The sequence below is a fragment of the Pseudopodoces humilis genome, chromosome 10 (assembly GCF_049639895.1).
Source record: "Pseudopodoces humilis isolate 2021_Gansu_Grassland_sample_001 chromosome 10, ASM4963989v1, whole genome shotgun sequence".
NCBI lineage: Eukaryota > Metazoa > Chordata > Aves > Passeriformes > Paridae > Pseudopodoces > Pseudopodoces humilis.
This window is the reverse complement of record NC_142209.1, coordinates 5,463,705-5,481,663: the sequence shown is the minus strand read 5'-3', so window position 1 is coordinate 5,481,663 and position 17,959 is coordinate 5,463,705. Positions and strand designations below refer to the sequence as shown.

Below are 17,959 nucleotides of genomic sequence, written 5' to 3'. Positions count from 1 at the left end.
CTGGCCATCCTTCAGGACTAGAAAGACACACACCTCCCAGGGCACATAAAGCTGTCACTTAACGAATAGGTAAATGTTCTGATGGTGCAGACAGCATATATATGACTCTTAGGTATATACTGGCAACATTTCTGCCATTCAGGTGTTGCTTGTCAAATATCTTCCATCAAAAATTCTAGAAGTACATCCTCTGTACTGATTCCTGCATCTTTTGAAAGATTAATCTTACAAATACGGGGTATTTGCCCAAGATACAAGTGTATGGTTTGGATTAAATGATATTTTCCTCTTAAAATCCTGTACATAAACATGGATAAGACCATAGGACAAAATGTTAACAGAATTAATGTTGCTTAGTGAGGGCAAAATTGTTCCACATGCCACCAGTCATTATCAATTATAAAAACCCCATTTGCCTTCACATACATATGAAGTAGTTTTGCAGGAAAAACGAGTTACAGAGGAATCTAAGTACCTGAAAATAATTTAAGACAACAGAAGAAACATTCATGGGATGTGAGAAAGAAGGGAGATAAAGCAAGGAACAGAAATTCGCCCAAGAATTTGTTAAAAGCTATAAGGCAAGATAATGGCAAAATCATTAGAAAACTACTTCCACATTCCACCTACTATCAGCATCTCTTTCAAAACCTGATTAAGCTAGATTAACTACCAAAGCATTAACAAAAAACAATTTAACTGCCATTAAATCAAAATCCTACTGAACTTCTGTAGAAACTGAATGAAAAAACACAAACACAAAATGCCCCAAACAAAAAAAAAAGTCCATCAAAAATACACCTGAGTTTGGTACACCTTCCTTCAGGGATTTCAGACAAATGTGAATAAAAAGCATGTGCCTTACTTCAATTTTTCGAAGTTCTCTGGCTCCAAACTCCATATTTCTTCAACTTGTGCTCCTCTACAGCCTGAAATAAGGAAAAAATACAGATTTCTTCAACTAACCTGTTTAAAAAGGGATGCAGACAATAAAGACAGACTTATGAAAGAAGACACAAAGACATTATGTAATATTTACAACTAGTATGTCCAGGCTATGGAACAGTCTATCTATAGGCTTTAATAGACCCTGATTAAAAAAAAAACAAACAAGACAGGCAGAGAGAAATTATTTCAAGAACTTTTGAACCTGTGTATGGTGATGTCTTTATAACACAGCTGCCTTTAAAAAAGAAGCAGAAGAGATTAAAATATCTCTGCTCACCTCATGTCCTTTGTTTAACTGAAAACAATACTGTTTATAAATGCATTATCAACAAGTCCAAAGCAGAACTTTAAACATCTACCTCCAGACAAAGATCCTTGGTAGTAGACCAAAAATGCTGTACACTCAAAGTAAGACATTTGCGTAATAAAGAGCCCAAAAGGTTCAAATATTTAGCTAAAAAAAAAAAAACAAAAAAACAAACCAACAAAAAAGTGAGTCTGGATTTAATTTCTGAGAAAAAGACATGACAGAAACAATGATTCAATAAAACATGTTTACTCCATGTTTACGATTTTGGTTCTTTGGCTGAAAGCCTGTTGTAATAACCATATATTCATAGTTTTAAATAGATTTAAACGCAATTCAACACAAAATTTAACATCCCAGAAAGCCAGGCAGCTGCTTGCAAGCTACCCAGCCACTGCCAAACACTACAGCTCAGCCTAGGCACAGCCCTTTCCCTAAACGTCCTCATTCCTGGGGCTCTATAACCCAAACACCTTCCCAGCCTTAAGTTGCGCCAGGGAAGTTTAGGTTGGACATTCGGAGGAATTTTTTCAGAGGTGTGATTAAACATTAGAATGGGCTGCCTACGGAAGTGATGAAGTCACGGCCTCTGGAGGCGTTTAAGGAAAGACTAGATATGGCACTCAGTGCCACGGTCTCGTTGTCAAGGTGGTGTTGGGTCATGAGTTGGACTTAATGATCTGAGAGGCCTCTTCCAGCCTAACAGACGCTGTGACTCTACCCGGCATGTCCCTGCCGAGCTGCTCCGCAGCAGAGCAGCAGATGCCGGGGCGAGGGCTCGGCCGCGCCGCACAGGCCTCACTGGGGCCGGGCCCCCTCGGGCAGGGACACTCCGCTGACCGCAGGCGGCCAGGCAGGGCCAGGCCAACGCCGCGGACGTCACGGAAGCTGCGCTCGCCCTCGGTAAGCGTGTCCCACCGCCCTCCCGGCCCTGCAGCAACCGAGTCCCGCGGGGCGCCCACTGCCTCCCCTCCCCGCCCGCCCGACGCCCCGCGCAGAGACAGCGGGACTCGCAGGCAGTGGTGCGGAAACAGCCCCACAGTCCCCATCACCTGCCCGGCCCCACTCGACCCTCACCGAAGCCCTTGATGAGCTCGGTAAAGACACCCGGGTCGCTCTCCATGAGGCACCACTCGCCGGCGCTGCTGCTCCCGGACATGGCGGCGCCGCCGCTCAGGCTGCGAGGCCGAGCCGCGCCGCTCCCTTCCCGGCAGGACCTGCGGCAGGCACCGCCATGGAGAGGCGGGGCGGCCGCAGGAAGCAGCCCGTGGGACTGGATCCGGGGCACCTGCGGGTGCTGGCGATACCGCTCCGGCCACAGGAGGGCCGCGCCGCACCTCGAGGATGAGCTTCGGGGTGTCTGGGGGTGGACGGCGGCTGCGGGGCCCTCGGGCCGTGCGGCGAGGAGCCGGGTGGGCTCCGAACACGGTTCCATCCGGGCACCGCTTAGGGGGCGCGGCCCCATCCGGGTCCCGGCAATGCTGTCGGGGCGCGGGGGGCGGGGCTGGTGCGGGAGACGCGGATCTCTGGCGGTCGAAGTGGGACGGCCCTGCCCGCCCCCCGTGCCCGGAGCGGCCCGGCTGCCGCTCGGTGTCCCCGGTGGCTCCCCTGCCCATCGCCCCGCGGCCCCTGGCAGCCCCGCCCGGGCCGTGGCCTCGCAGGCAAGTGGCGCTTCCCGGGCTGCAGGAGGAGTGGGGTGCGGGGTCCCTGCACCACCCCCGGGGGGCCGCAGGGATGCTTGGGGAATGCGGAGAGGCCGGAGGAGCAGCTCCGGATAGCACCTGGACCTGAGGGGCCCGCGGGGTGTTCCTGGGTGTGTCTCTGGTGTTACGCGGCTTCCCCGTCACGCGTGTTTATCGTCTTTATGCAGACTGACAGCTGCGATCGCAGCTCTTCTGGTATCCGCTTTAGGCGCTTCTATCTCCTAATTCTGTGCTATGTCAGCTAAGCTGCTTTTGCCCCCCAGTTAGTAAATTTTTTTTAAGCAGACAGGCTCTTGCAAATTCTGCAGTAGAAATGTGTGGGCTGTTATGTGATTCGTATAGTTGGATACCTGCTGTGTTGCTGTCGTGTATCACTCCATTGCTGATTTGGGAAGTGCTCTCTTGGCATCCTAGTTGACATAGAGGTGCTTATTTTCTGGAGTATAAGAACTGTCTTGTCAGAGCTAGTCTGTAGCATAAACCTGTTTTGTTACAGCCATAGCTCAATGTGATGGTTGTGGTTTCTCTGCTCAGTTAACTAGAAGGCATTCCTTATAGTCTTCAGTTTAATGCTTATACAGAATTTAGATAGCAGAGAAGGGAAATACAGTTCCTCGTAGATTGAAGTATATATGGTTTTGAAGTATTTGAAGGCAACTTGAAATGTTGCCTTAAAATGTTAATGCTTTTTTTGTCATAAAAGATCTGACTTTTTCTAAGTTTAATTCCATGGGATTTCACAAAAAAGTTTGATTAGTTGTTAATGTAGCAGTTAAACTTAAGAACTTAAATTAGAATCTAGTTCTGTTAAAGCTTTGTACTTTATTTGTTTTTTTAATCCATCCATGAAACTTGTCAGACATTTTATTTCTTAGGAAAGCTAGGGCAAGTTGGAATAGTCATCAAAATTAATGGATGTCGACTTAAGGAACTGAATCATGCTATAGTACAGCAACATAAAGATATTGACTACTAGTAGACGTGTAACTGGTGTATAGACTGTTCCAGAGTAACCAAAGTAATATTTTACGTATAAATTTATATCGCAGTTGAAATATAGTGAGTTTTCTCTTTCATTAATAATGATGAACAGCTATGGGGTTTAGTTTAGTAATTTTTTGTTATAAAACTCATAGTCTGGGACTTTTAAGTCTGGGAATTGCTGTTTGCATTCCTGTAGCTCAGAAATTGAAAATGCTTATGGAGCCAGAATATTGTTGATAAATCCTCCACAGGTGTTTTAAATTCAAGTTCCCTGCTGCAGCTCAGCAGGTGAAGAGTACACTTATAGTAGAGCATACGTTAAATGAGCATTTGTGTTTATCCACGTATTAGGGTGAAAGTTGTCTCTGTACAAGTGTTAAATGAAAAAATAAACTTGAGGTCTGGGCAGAGGAGAGGGATGGGTCCAAGGGAGTGAACAGCTTTAGGAACTTGTGAGGCTGAGATGTAATACAGGGTTAAAACGGTGCTCAACTGTAAATAAGTGCTTTTCCAATAGCTGTTGGTGAAGTGTAAATCTGATACTTTTGCTGTGACTGTTTGGTAGTGAGATTTGCATTTTGCATCAGCTATTGTGTATTTTAAAGGTAATTTTTAAAATACAGATCTATTTTCAAGAATTTACAATTTGTGTTAGACAGTTGTTGGAAATTGTAACAGAATCTGGGATTGTAGCTTATAGCACATTCCTAAGGAAAACAAATTAAGGAGCTAAGCATCAGAAAAACTATTTGCAACTATCTTTTCTATTTTGGATTTGTGTCAGAAGCATATGGATGCTGGCATATACCTCCTTCCAGTGTTGCAAGTCCATGAATAGCCTGGTCTATACAAAAGTAAAATAAAAGTTATCCATTGTTAATGGATAAGAGTTTTCCCATTTGTTTCATTCCAGTGTAGTAATATTTATTATAGTAGGGGTATGAAAGTTACAGCAAGAAGTAATTCTCAGTATTTTATATACACGGAGAACTTGTTGTCCATGGGTGATCCTTTATGCTTCCCATCTTATTTTCCCTCCAGGATAGTGGTGTTTCTCAGTATCTTTCATGTACTCTTCTTTTCCTGATAAATAAATGGATGCTTACTGTTATTTCACGATTTTTTGTTTAGATTTTCTGTGTTTAATATGAAACTTTACTGATGGTTTAATGAAATGAGCTAATGGAACTGTATTGAAGTAAAATGTATTTAGACATGAAAAAGTCCTGATATGGTATTCATGCATGGGGAATACCACTCTTGTTATTTTCAGTGTATTTGCATGCTTCAGATGTCAGGGGAAAAGTCAGTTCAACCATGATCTGTATTTAAATAGGTTTGGCAGAAAACATGGTTAGAATATATAATTTTAGCTGAGCACTGATATTCTAAATAATACAATGAAAGTTATTTCTTAGTTAATTTTCAGTAAAACCTGCTTTCTTAAACCAGATGTCAGCATAAGGCTTTTATTTTTTATGATTTTATCAGTTTGTAGAATGTGATGGGAGCACTGATGATTGTTGTTTAATTCTGGGCACAGATTAGTGCAGATATGCAAAAACAGGGGAAAGGTGCATTTCTAGTTGCTTGCAGGAAAAGGGAAATTCTGTCAAAGAAGTAGTGTAGTAGGTTGGCATTTAAGAAAAAAGTGAGAAATATCCATGGAAGTGACTCCTCTGAGACAGGCTGCTGGGAGTTTCTTCTCTGCTTGAGATCAGGCCAATAGCTAGCCAGTTTTGAGACTGAGAGCATTTTGGACCACTGAAAAGCAAGATCACCTTTGTGAATACCACCTTTTAAACCCAAACCTGGGAACTGCTTGTCTCTTTGCTTCCAACGTTGAAAAGTATCAGAGCTGTAGTGTGACTGGCTTATTCCACCACCTACCTGGCCTTTGCGGCCTGGGTGGGGGGAGGAGGCGAGGCTAGACTCCAACAGCTCCTGGGCAGGGGATGGAGACTGAAGGGATTTCCCTGACCCTGGGCTGGGCACTGCCATGGACCCCGGCTCTGGGGTGGGGCAGGCCACAGCTGCTGACATCTCGCCCCCATGACTCGAACAGAGGGCTCCAGACCAAAAAAGCAGCAGGAAAATAATCTGCTGCCTTCCAGCACTGCCAAGCTGAAATCCAACACCATGAATCCCTGGCCTCAGTTTAGGCCAGATTTTAACCCTTTCACTACCTAATGAGACCTGCAGACTTAATCCCCTCTCCAGAGAGAAGAAAGCAGGAGCGATCAACATGTAAAGAGACAACATCAAGTATCAAAGTCAATAAGAAAAGAGTCAAGCCTCAGATAGAAAGAGAATGAGGAGATGCTTTAATAAGCTGAAATATTATTTTAGTAGAGCCATAGGGATGGACAATAATGTTCGGAAAAACTCTTTTAACTCATAAAAACATTGGGGAAAATGAACTATTCAAACTGTAAATCAGAGCAAAAGTATCCCTTGAATGAAGCTAAGCAGATGGTGAAGTAGCTGTGATCCCATGAGATGCTTGAACACAGAGAGAATTGAGAGTTGATGAAGACCCTTTGCCCCAGGGAGAAAAGGAGAAAACCTCTGTTCCCAAAGATGATCATAGAAGAAAATGAAAAGAACCTTTGCCTTTGAATAACTCGTCCTTAAAAGAATGTCCCTTGAGTTCATGGCCCATGAGCACAACTCAAGAGTGGTGTGAAAATGGGAAGAAAGCATGTTGGCAGAATTTTTCCAGGTGGCTGCCAGGCATGTGTAGTGGTTTAGATTTGCCAATTTTGTTTCCCGACCAACGCACCAAATAAATGTCGTGGTTTTAAAGCAGTAACTAAAAAATCACTAGAAAACTTACTTATTTCTTGCTGTGAGATATGGATTAGAACAAAAGCAAAACAGGCTTAAAACTTAAAAGGAATAAAGGAAGTTTATTAACAAAACCTATAAGAATAAGAAAACCAGAATAAAACTTCCAGAACACCCTTTTCTCCCCCACTACCCAACCATTCTCTTGTTCACATGACAACAGAGACAAAAAACTTTGGTGTTTAAAACAGTCCTAATTCTTGCTAGAGTCTTTTCATCAGTCTTTGTAGAGAAACAGAAGTCTTTTTTCTGCTAATCTATGGAGTTTTTCACAAGAAAACTATTTTTCTTCATAGCTTTCTACTTCTCTGATGCCAGCTGCCCAAAAATCTGTCATCAGTTCTCTCCTCCCATTTCACATCACTCTGAGGTGTGTTATGGGCCATGAGTCTAGGGATATCATTTTTAAGGATGAGTTATTCAAAGGCAAAAGTTCTCTTCATTTGTCTCTGTGAGCCTCTCTGGAAACAGAAGTTTTCTCTTTGCCTCTACAATGGCCCTAAATCTTCAACTGTTACTTCTCCCCCCTCTGTTCCAGCACCTCACTGTATCACAATTACTCCACTTTTTGCTCAAAATGCGGACTTTGAATGCTCCATTCCTCCCAATATACTCTGTCATGAATTAAAGGAATTTTTTTCCAGAACACTATTGTCCATCTCCATAGCTTTAACAGAAAAATATTTCAGCTTATTAAAGCATCTCCTTATTCTCTTTTCCCCATCTAAAACTTAATTCTTTTCTTCACTGTTTTTGATGGTTTTATGATGTCTTCTTTATGTTGATTATCCCTCTCTCTCTCTCTTCCCCTCTCTCTGGGAAAAAGGAGTTATCTGTAAGTCTCATCCAAGTAGTAAAAGAGTTAAAGTCTTGGAAAGCTGCAGGTGTTCATGGTGTCAGGTTTCAGTTCAGCAGCAGAAACTGCAAACCGAGTCAGGCTGGCTGGCTCCCTTTCTCCCCCCTTCCCCCGCCCTTTGCGGCCTTGTCCGGCCTGGAGGTGGGGGGGAAGAGGCTGAGATGGAGTTCTTTTACCTCGTCAGAAGCCGGAAACCAAAGAGAACAAGAGAGCCCTGGCTTTACATCTTAAGGTGGTGTTCACAAGTTGATCTCACTTCTCAGTGGTTAAAACCGCCGCGAATTCTCAAAAATGACCAATAATTGGTCAGAAGAAAAAACTCCCATCAGCCTCCAGCAGCTTCAACTTCCCTAGCTCCCAAAGCTATCTTAAAGGTAAAGTCACCCCAGGACAGCATGGAAACGAAAAGCCACAAGGAAACTGTTTTTCTTGTAGAAAACTCTCCATGGAATGACAAGAGAAAACTCCTCTCTACAAAGACTGCTGAACAGGCTATTGTATAGTTAGTACTGCTTTAACATCCCAGTCTCTACAGTGTCAGCTGGGAAAAGAAAAAAAGTTAGGTGGAGGTAGGAAAAGTTTCTGGAAGTTTTATTCTTCTTTCTTATTCTTGTAGTTTTACTAATAAACTTTCTTTATTCCTTTTAAGTTTTAAGCCTGTTTTGCCCTTCTCCTAATCCATATCTCACAGCAAAAGATAAATAAGTACCGTGGTGATTCTAGCTAGAGCTAAAACCCACCCCATTATTTGGTACATTGGCTGGGAAACACAAATTGGCAAATCTAAACTACTACAAGTAGGGAAGTTGTTTGTAAGTCAGAGTGTTACTTACTGAAACTAAGGGAAAAAATATCTGTCTATATTAGTGACATTTGTGCTAGCTTATCCTGTTAAGTGGAGCAAAATGGCTTTTATTTGTCTTCACTATCTGAACAGGCAAAAAAAGTCAAAAGTAGATACCTGCAATCCTTGAAAATTTTTAATGGATTTCTTGGAAATGTCATTTGTGTTCTCAGACTTTAGTCTCTGTATTTTAAGATTTATATGCAGTTTGATGGAGTAGATTATTGGTTTTTGCCTTTTTGGTTTTCAGTAGGAGCTCTTGGTGCTATTTAGTCTCATTTTATTGTTTGGTGAGAACTGAGTAAACTAAATTTATTGTTGTGATACTAATGTTTTGGAGGTAGTGGTGATGAGGAATTTTCATACCCTTACCCTGCTAATTTATTTTCACCTGCCCAATTTTGCTTAACTTCAAATGTAAAGCAGTACAGAATCTGTTATGTCTCTGTTTTCTTGGATCTCACTTGGAACAGCAGATGATTTGAGCCTGTAGCAAAGATGATTTGTTCTTTAGCTACTCAGTTGTTAAAAAGCTGTTGTCTAAGCCTCACTGAAACCTACTATATATAAACTCTCACAAAGTCTTCCAAGTAAACAGTTTTTCTGTATCTTAGTTCTTCATTTATCCTCGTTTTTCTTCAGTTGGTCAGTATTAGCAATCCTTAAGCAAAATAGGAGTGCAATATCTGGATTTTGAGCCATTTAGTATGCAATATAAAAATCTACCTAAGTGTCTTGGTTTGAAAAGACAGGTGTCTGCTAAGGAAGGTAGAAATGTCCCTTGAAATGGAAATAATGTGAACTACCCCCCTCACACTCACAAATTATTATAATCTTGAAATCAAGAGGCTCTCAGGCAAAGATAAGGGAATAGGAATAACAGTTCTTTACTAGGAAAATTAAAATAAAACTGCAGTAGTACAAAAAAGAAAACCAACAAAAAAACAACCCATTCAGAGAGTCAGAATACAACCTGACACCCTTTTAGCCAGGGTGTTGGTAGCAGTCCAGTTAAATGATGGCTGCAGTTGTCCTGTAGTGACAGATGTGGCTCTGTTGAAGTAATGATCCCCTAGAAGGGCATAGTTTTCCTCTGAAGGTCCAGTGGTGATGTAGATGGGTCCCGTCTCCCGCCTCTGAGAATTCAGTGGAGAAAGGCTGCCATGGTGTTCTGAGTCTCCAGAGATAAACATGTTTAGATGCTTGGCTCCTCCCCCTCAGTGGAGCATCTCACAATGGGATGATGTAATTTCATCAGTCATGTAATGAGACTCAATGGCCCATTAACAGAAGATATCCCTCTGGGGGGAGGATGGGTTGTGGAAGAGATAAAGAAAACTGCCCCACCTGGTTTCAATTGATAGTAATAGAATACATACTTTTGGTTACATCTTGCATTGCAACCCAAGACACTAAAAGTGATGTAATATGTTAGTGGCAAAAGGCAATAACACCTGATGGTTTTTGTCTGACACTTATTGGGATTAAGTAGTTTCTGAGTTGGTTTTAAAGAAATAAGTTAGTTGCTGTTATAAGTCAGATTTTTTGTGTCTTTTCCCCTAAGTGAGATGTGTTATTGCACACTTGGAGTACCCTATGATTAAATTTGTGAAAGAAAACTTAAGATTACTAGTTTTATAGAGAATATGTATTTACTTTGCTAAAAGAGTAGTCAACTGTAATTCTTAATAAAATGTATTATTCTTCCAGCAGACCCCTGGAAGTCTAAAGGATGGAGGTAGAGGAGAGCCAAGCGCAGTCCCTGAATGAGATGCCAGAGCCCAGCTGTGCTAGCGGTGCCAGCTGGCACCTCACCGACACCACCCGGCTGCAGCACTTCCTGTGCTTTGGGTCCGAGGGCAGCACTTATCATGTCAAGGAGCAGAAGCTGGGCTTTGAAAATGCAGAAGCTTTGCTAAGGCTGATTGAAGAGGGCAGAGGCTGCGAAGTTGTTGAAGAAATAAAAGCATTTAGTCAAGAAGGCAGAGCAGCAAAACAGGAGCCCCTGCTCTTTGCCCTTGCAGTTTGCTCACAGTGTTCTGATGCTAAAACAAAGCAAGCAGCATTTAAAGCTGTCCCTGAGGTGTGTTGCATACCAGCCCATCTCTTTACTTTCATCCAGTTTAAAAAAGATCTGAAGGAGGGCATGAAATGTGGCATGTGGGGCCGTGCTTTGAGGAAAGCTGTTGCAGATTGGTACAATGGAAAAAATGGCATGGCTCTTGCTTTAGCAGTTACAAAAAATAAGCAAAGAAGTGGTTGGTCTCATAAAGATCTTCTGAGATTGTCCCACCTAAAACCTGCCAGTGAAGGTAATAAATTTTTATTTACCTGAAAATACTGTGTATTAACACCTTTATGATTACTATGAAAATATTTTGGAAACACAAGTGCCACTGTAGATGAATTCTTAGTGAGGATATCCTGTAAATTGCATCTTAAAAATGTGGATGTTCATATCAAAACCACACATGTTTATCTTCAAGGTAAGCAGGGTTTGTTCCTTCTTCCATATGCCAACAGAAGATAAAATAACAGAACTCTCTAATTTTCTTCCTGCTTGCTTACAAACGTTGAAATAACACTTTTTTGTTATGTGGGAAGATCTGTTGATTTAAAATCTTAGAATAATAGAATGGTTTGGGTTGGGAGGGACCATGATGATCCAGTGCCAACCCCTCTGCCATGGGCAGGGACACCTTCCACTAGCCCAGGCTGCTCAGAGCTCCATCCAGCCTGGCCTTGAACGTGTCCAGGGATGGGGCATCCACAGCATCTCTGGGCAATGTAGCAAATACATAAAGCTCCTTACTTATAAGGAGATTAATACAGTAATTAAAAGTGCCGCTCTAAATTGTGTGTGGCTGACCTTTCCAATAGGTGTGTGGCACATCTAAGAATAAAACCTGCTAATTCATTTGCATGATAGAATGATAAATGCCAGTATACAGATGGTAATCCTGCTTGAGAAATGGTTTTCTTTTTCATCAGGAATTGCAATAGTCACTAAGTATATTACCAAGGGGTGGAAAGATGTCGAAGAAGCTTATAAACAGAAAGTAGTTTCTGCTGAGACTGAAAAACTCTTGAAGTATCTGGAGGCTGTGGAGAAAGTAAAACACACAAAAGATGAATTGGAAATTATTCATTTGATAGAGGAATATGGTCTAGTTAGAGAGCATCTCCTAACAAACCATCTGAAATCTAAAGAGGTAGGTAAACTTCCTTAGTTGAATTCTCCATAGAAGTATGAATTCTCCATAGAGTAATGCTGTTCAGACTCTTAAGTCTAGATTTCTTTAAAAAATAGCCCTTACACTGTTTTTCAAATTGTTTACCCAAATAGTTAATTTAAAATGATTAAGATCTCAATATAATTTGTATATTTATTTTAAAGTACACTTATTTAATGTACAGATGCCAGTTCTTGTACTTTGGAAATCTCATCTTTCTGCGTTTCCCTTCTCTTTCATCATAGGTCTGGAAGGCATTACTCAAGGAGATGCCTGTATCTGTATTATTGAGAAATTTAGGAAAGCTGGCAGCAAATTCAGTGCTTGAACCACAAGGTTCAGAAGTGGCAATAGTGTGTGAAAAACTGAGAAATGAGAAGCTGCTAAAAAAGGTAAGAACTTTATAATCAATGCCAGCCTTGGTAGATTTTAATTTTTATGTTTAGTTTATTCTGTTTTAAAACTGCAGTTTAATGCCTACAACTTTATTTTAAAACTTGTGTTTATAATTTCACATTTGATGCCTCACCTGCATTCTGAAACATTCTGATAAAATAGGTGTATTGGCAGGTATTGGATCTTTCCTTAAATGAGGGCTGTGTCAAACTTTGTGAATTGAGTTCATCAATTTCTTCTGAGTCTTTTAATTTTTAAGTGAGTTAAGAAGATAGCATAGCAGCTGAGGGAAAAAACAAGGTGGTCAAGGAGACTTTCCTCTTTTTTGATTGTTTTATTGTCCGTCAAGATGGTAGGAAAGTAAGAAGGAAAAGAGGGTTCCCCAAAGAGAGAATAAAATTTTGAGGGATTTAGTCATAGGTAGACAGGACAAGTGTCTTGAGCAGCAGTTTTGTGAGCTGGGAAGATTGAAATCAGGCCACTTAAATTCTTCAGCACCAGAGCTGAACTGAGCACAACAACAAAAGTCCTTTTTCCCCCGTCCTACTGCAATTGCTTTTCTCTGGTTTCTTCCTTAATCATACACAGGTACTGGAGAGGGGAGAGCAAAGATCATGGTGCAATACCTTGATGAAAGATAGACAATGGACAGGCATTCAGATTTACTGAGTTTTGATGCTGGCAGTGATTAAGGACTGAAACACCTTTTTCAGATAAAGATAACAAAATGTTGATAAGGTTGTATAAATTAAGTTTATATATGGAAAGCAAAAAAAAAAAATTGTTTGAAGTGTTCTATAGCATGAGAAAAATGAATGCTCTGTTCCAAAAATAATTTCTTGTCCAGTCTTACTGTATCTTGTATAAAGCTAGTTTCAAGTTGGTTCTTTTCCTTGCTCAGCTCCTTTCTCTTCAGCTGGGCAGGGACTTTCTCTTACTGTAAGCCTGTGATGGAAAATAGCAGTAGACAATCATAGAGCTGCAAAATTTTACCAGTATTCTGGTGACGGCATCCCATTTGGTGTTAGAGGATTCTTGAGAGGGAGTGAGGTCTCCATTAGCAGTAACCCACAAGTATCTGTTCATCCAACACCTCTATAAAAACTTAATGAACTCTTTAGATTTAACAAATTTAAAGCAACCATATACAAAACCTGAGATTTTTTTGTAGTAGGAACTTATTTTCACATTTAGTTTGTTACTTTTTTTTAAGGAGATTAAATTTGCATACCCTTATTTTTGATTTCTGTCTGTAGGGTAGAATACATCCCTTCCATATTTTGGTTGCATTAGAAACCTATAAAGCTGGACATGGACACAGAGGGAAGCTTTGGTGGCGTCCTGATGAAGACATTTTAGAAGCCTTAGATGCCTCATTTTACGAAGCTTTCAAGGTAATAATATGTAGTGGTTTAGGTTCACCAATTTGAGTTTTCTGGGCAATGCACCAAAAAATGTGGTGGGTTTTAGTGCTGGCTAAAATCACCAGGGCACTTACTCATCTCTTGCTGTGAGATATGGATTAGGAGAAGGGAAAAACAGGCTTAAAATTTAAAAGGAATAATGAAACTTTATTAACAGGACTACAAGAATAAGAAATATCAGAATACAACCTGCAGAATACATTTCCTCCCCCTAACCTTTCCTCTTTCCTTTCCCAGCTCACCACATAGAGACAAAACCTGGGATAGTAAAGCAGTACCAACTATACTTTAGTATATACTTTAGTATAGTCTTTCATCAGTTCTTGTAAGGAGAAGAGTTTTCTCTGGTCATGCCATGGAGACTTCTCCACAAGAAACAGTTTTCTCGTGGCTTTTCATTTCCATGAATAGCAGCCACCCGGGCAAAAATTCTGCATCATGACACAGTCCTCCTAGAGGTGTGTCCATGGGCCATGAACTCATGGGGTAATACTTTAAGGATGAGTTACTCAAAGGCAAAGGTTCTCTTCATCTGTCTCTGTGATCATCTCTGGGAACAGAGGTTTTCTTCTTCTCTCCCTGGGGGCAAAGGGTCTTCATCAGCTCTCATCTCTCTCTGTTCAAGTGTCTCATAGGGTCACAGCTACTCCAACATCTGCTTGGCTTCATCAGTGGATGCCTCTGCTCAGATCTGTAGCTTGAATACTTTTATCCCCCCATACTCTCATGAATTAAAGGGGATATTTCTGTATATCATTGTCCATATACATGGCCATACCAAAAGAAAAATTTAACTCCATTCGGCACCATTCGGCACCTCCTCATCCCTCTTCCATCTGAGGCTTGACTTCTTCTTTTACTGACCTTGATGTTTCATGTTGTCTTTCTACATGTCATTATTCCCTTTCCTCTCCCTGGAGAGGGGATTGAGGTTTGCAGGTCTCAGCTGTGTAGTGAAAGGGTTAAATCTCGCCCAGTGCCACAACAGTCATGGTGTTGGATTTCAGGCTGCACTGGGCGCCTCCCTCGGCCTGGCAGCCACTGCAGGGTGTGGAGAGGAGGGGAGGCCGTGGCCTGGAGTCGTTGGTGCAGGCTGGACCGGGGGGGGGGGGGGGGGGAGGCCGGTTTGTGTGAGTGAAATGTCAGCAGCCTCTGTCCCTCTGCCTGGGAGCTGCTGGGGTCCAGTCTGGCCCTTGCACAGGCCGTGGGGGAGCAGGGCTGGCCTCAGCGCAGCTCCACCCCCTTCTGGGTCTGGAAGCAAAGAGGGCCAGCTCCCAGGCTTGTGATTTTTAAAATTTTGATCATCACAAAGGCGGATCTAATTTCTAAATGGTGCAAAATGTTGTCAGTTCTAAGAGCTAACCAGCTACTGGCTTGTCTCAGGTACAGAGGAAGCTCCCAGCAGCTTCTCTCAAAGAAATCACTTCCGTGGGTGGTTCTTACTTCTTTCCCTAAATGTCAATTAATGTCAAACTACCACATGATAGTTCTCCAATTTGTTAAGCTTTTTAAGAGTTCCGTGTTTTGTGAAATCTTATCAAGAACTAGTCCTGGGGTAGGTAACAATTCTGAAACTTTGGCAACAGAAGAAGAAATTTAATATATAAATTATGTGTACCTGTTATATTTTTGTCTTTTATTCTTTCAGACATTGGAACCAACAGGAAAACGCTTTGTAATTGCAGTTGATGTCAGTGCATCAATGACACAAAAGGTCTTGGGCAGTGTGCTCAATGCCAGCACAGTTGCAGCAGTAATGTGTATGGTGAGGCTTTCAGTGTATTTTATTTATAACTGTTTTCAGCTTGCATTGCTTTTTTGATGCAAAGGTGCTCTAAAGCCTGGTTAGAAATCAAGAGGAATCTTACATATAATATTTTTTGGGTACAGAAAGTGTGACCTTGTGCCTCATTGCTGAAAGCTACTAGCAACCATATTCAGAAACATCAGTTTGAAGAAGTTGGTTTCTGTTGTAAATCAAAGTCATCAGGTCAGCATTTTCACTTATCTTAGCCATAATAAAATGACTTACTATAAGAAAAAAAATACAGCTTTATCTTACACATTTTGATTTTTTCAGAAGCATTCATAGAAAAGTACAGATTAGATTAAGAAATATTGGGATGATTCTTAGATGTCTATTTAGTTATCAATGTGGACTTTTTTTGCAATCACTTTCCCCTCAGTTTAATATTTTAAAGCTTCTTGTGCTGTATTCTTTTATTGCAGAGGAGTTGAACTTTTGTTGGCCCTTAAAAATGGTCAAGGTTTTATGTCAGAAGGGAGACAAGAAAAATGGAAGTATCTTTAGTTACAGTAATTAGAGCAGTTGTTCAGCTTTTTTTGCGGTGTTTATTTGCAGTAATATTACAGAATATTTGAAGTGTAGAGTGAACCATTACTGTTTATGAGGAACCATGGTGACTTAAGTACAAAAGCATATATCATGCTGTGTGTTAGTAGGGAATGGCTCAGTTGAGACATGAAACTTCAGAGTAGTGTAACTGAATTATTTTTGTCTCCCTCTTTCACAGGTTGTAGCACGGACTGAGAAGGATTCCCAAATTGTTGCCTTTTCACACGAAATTGTCCCTTGTCCAGTGACAGCTGACATGACCTTGCCTCAAGTTTTAGTGAAAATGTATGAAGTATGTAAAAAAAAAAAAAAAAAAAAAAAAAAAAAGTCTCAGCAGTTACACTGTATCTTCATTGTAATAAACTGTTTTTCTTTGTTTAATCTGTATCTCTCTAGTGCAAGATTGGATTTTTTTGTTGCATTTTATTTAGAGAAGGCCCAGCAAATGTTGTTATTTTATTTGCTGGATATTAGACACTGCAATTTAGAATGGTAGTGCTAGGTCACAATGAGTTGGCTTGAAAAGAATATTAAAAAAAAATTCAAACAAAAAACCCCTGGGCAAACTTTGATAAAATGACCAAGTTTAACAAAAAAGCCTTTTTGCGTAGTAACACATGATAAAACATGAAGCTTGCATCACAAGTAATTTTTCCATGGTTTGTTAATTTCTGTATTAATGTGTTCCCTGTATATTTATTTTTTTCTCTATAAGATTCCTGTGGGTACCACTGATTGTTCCCTTCCAATGATATGGGCTCAAAAAACTCAGACACCTGCTGATGTCTTCATTGTATTTACTGATAATGAGACCTTTGCTGGGAGTACTCCTCCTGCAATGGCCCTTACAGAGTACAGAGAGGTAAATATGCTTCTGACTGTTTATGGTTAATAAATACTGTACAAAGTACCAGCTCTTTTGGAGGTTGGACTGGTTGTGGCTTTCTTCACTAAATCCTTACATATTGTTAAAAACTTATAAATACTGCAGTTAGGCAGAATTGGTGCACATATTTGCACTGATTCTACATATTTAAAACCACAGAATTGCTAAAAGAAATTTTAATTGCCTGCCCTGCACCGTGTGCTGCAATGTCCCTGAAATTTTGTTAGTCAGGGACTGTATGAATTTCTACATCCTGTATATAATTGATTGAATAAGTTTTTATAGTTGTTACAGAATGGACTCTCAGAGCTAAATTCAACTTCGATGTCTGCAGTAGATGTCAAAAAGTTTCAATGAAGTAATGAAGACAAGTGTCAAGAGGATGAGGTGGCAGTATCTTGTGAAGAAAGCCCATTGTGTTTTAAAGGGACTGCTCTAAGTTGTATAGCTTCATAATTTTACAGTAGATCAAAGAAAAATACCTTCTCCAAACACATTGCTATTGGAAACCCTTATTTATTCAGCAAACAATCCTTTACGCTTTAAAGAAACTATTTTTAAACTACCAAAAATAAGTTTGTCAGGCATGAGTGTATGAACTTTATTATCATTACATAGTTTCCACCCAGTTGAAATGAGTACCAAAAATCTTTAATTTGGTTTCCTTTGTTGAGGTTAGCTGCCATTCCAGTATTGACAGGCATCCTGCAGTTCCCATTCTGGCATTCCTCGTTTCTGTCAGCACAGCTCTTAAGACAGTGGCTTACACAAGCGAGATTTGGCCCTCTGACATATTTAAGTTACTGCATATATGAACCTGTTTTACTCTATATGTGTTTTCTGATATTTTTTCTCTCCTTCTAGAAAATGGGTATTCCTGCTAAGCTGGTTGTTTGTGGAATGACCTCCCGTGGTTTTACGATTGCGGGCACGGATGACAGAGGCATGTTGGATATCTGTGGCTTCGATACAGGAGCTTTGGATGTCATTCGAAACTTCACTTTGGATTTGATTTAAGTTTTTCAGGCATCTGCTCTTCCCAGTGGGTCCATTGCTGGCAACAGACTTCACTCTGGGAACTCCCAGCCAAATATACTTTATTAGCTTATGGCATATTGTATACATATCAGAATGTTACAGGAGGTGGTGGCACTTCAAGTATTTCTGACTAGAGC

The 17,959-nt window shown here is 40.8% G+C and overlaps 2 protein-coding genes across 4 annotated transcripts in view; one reads left to right on the top strand and one right to left on the bottom strand.

Annotated features, from left to right (window-relative positions):
- The window catches only part of UCHL5 (ubiquitin C-terminal hydrolase L5), a 24,362-nt gene extending 21,531 nt beyond the window's left edge, over positions 1 to 2,831 (bottom strand). Inside the window, exons 1-2 of the mRNA XM_005533501.3 lie at positions 2,333 to 2,831; positions 866 to 929 (exon numbers count right to left, since the gene is read on the bottom strand). Coding sequence (XP_005533558.2) covers positions 866 to 929; positions 2,333 to 2,720 — 452 coding nt within the window. The 5' untranslated portion in view covers positions 2,721 to 2,831. The remainder of the gene's footprint in view (positions 1 to 865; positions 930 to 2,332) is intronic.
- RO60 (Ro60, Y RNA binding protein) lies at positions 1,942 to 17,959 on the top strand. 3 transcript variants are annotated; one of them, XM_088060335.1, is made up of 9 exons: positions 1,942 to 2,158; positions 10,203 to 10,801; positions 11,481 to 11,701; positions 11,968 to 12,114; positions 13,375 to 13,512; positions 15,191 to 15,307; positions 16,077 to 16,190; positions 16,614 to 16,760; positions 17,649 to 17,959. In XM_088060335.1, exons 2-9 carry the CDS (start codon positions 10,222 to 10,224, stop codon positions 17,799 to 17,801), a joined length of 1,617 nt encoding a protein of 538 aa, XP_087916461.1. In that variant the 5' UTR covers positions 1,942 to 2,158; positions 10,203 to 10,221; the 3' UTR covers positions 17,802 to 17,959. The 3 variants fall into 3 exon arrangements, 2 of the variants coding, with proteins under 2 accessions (XP_087916461.1, XP_005533560.1); XR_015773336.1 differs by lacking the exon at positions 1,942 to 2,158 and adding an exon at positions 2,778 to 2,916 and having other exon boundaries at positions 16,077 to 16,183; positions 17,649 to 17,779; XM_005533503.3 differs by lacking the exon at positions 1,942 to 2,158 and adding an exon at positions 2,778 to 2,916.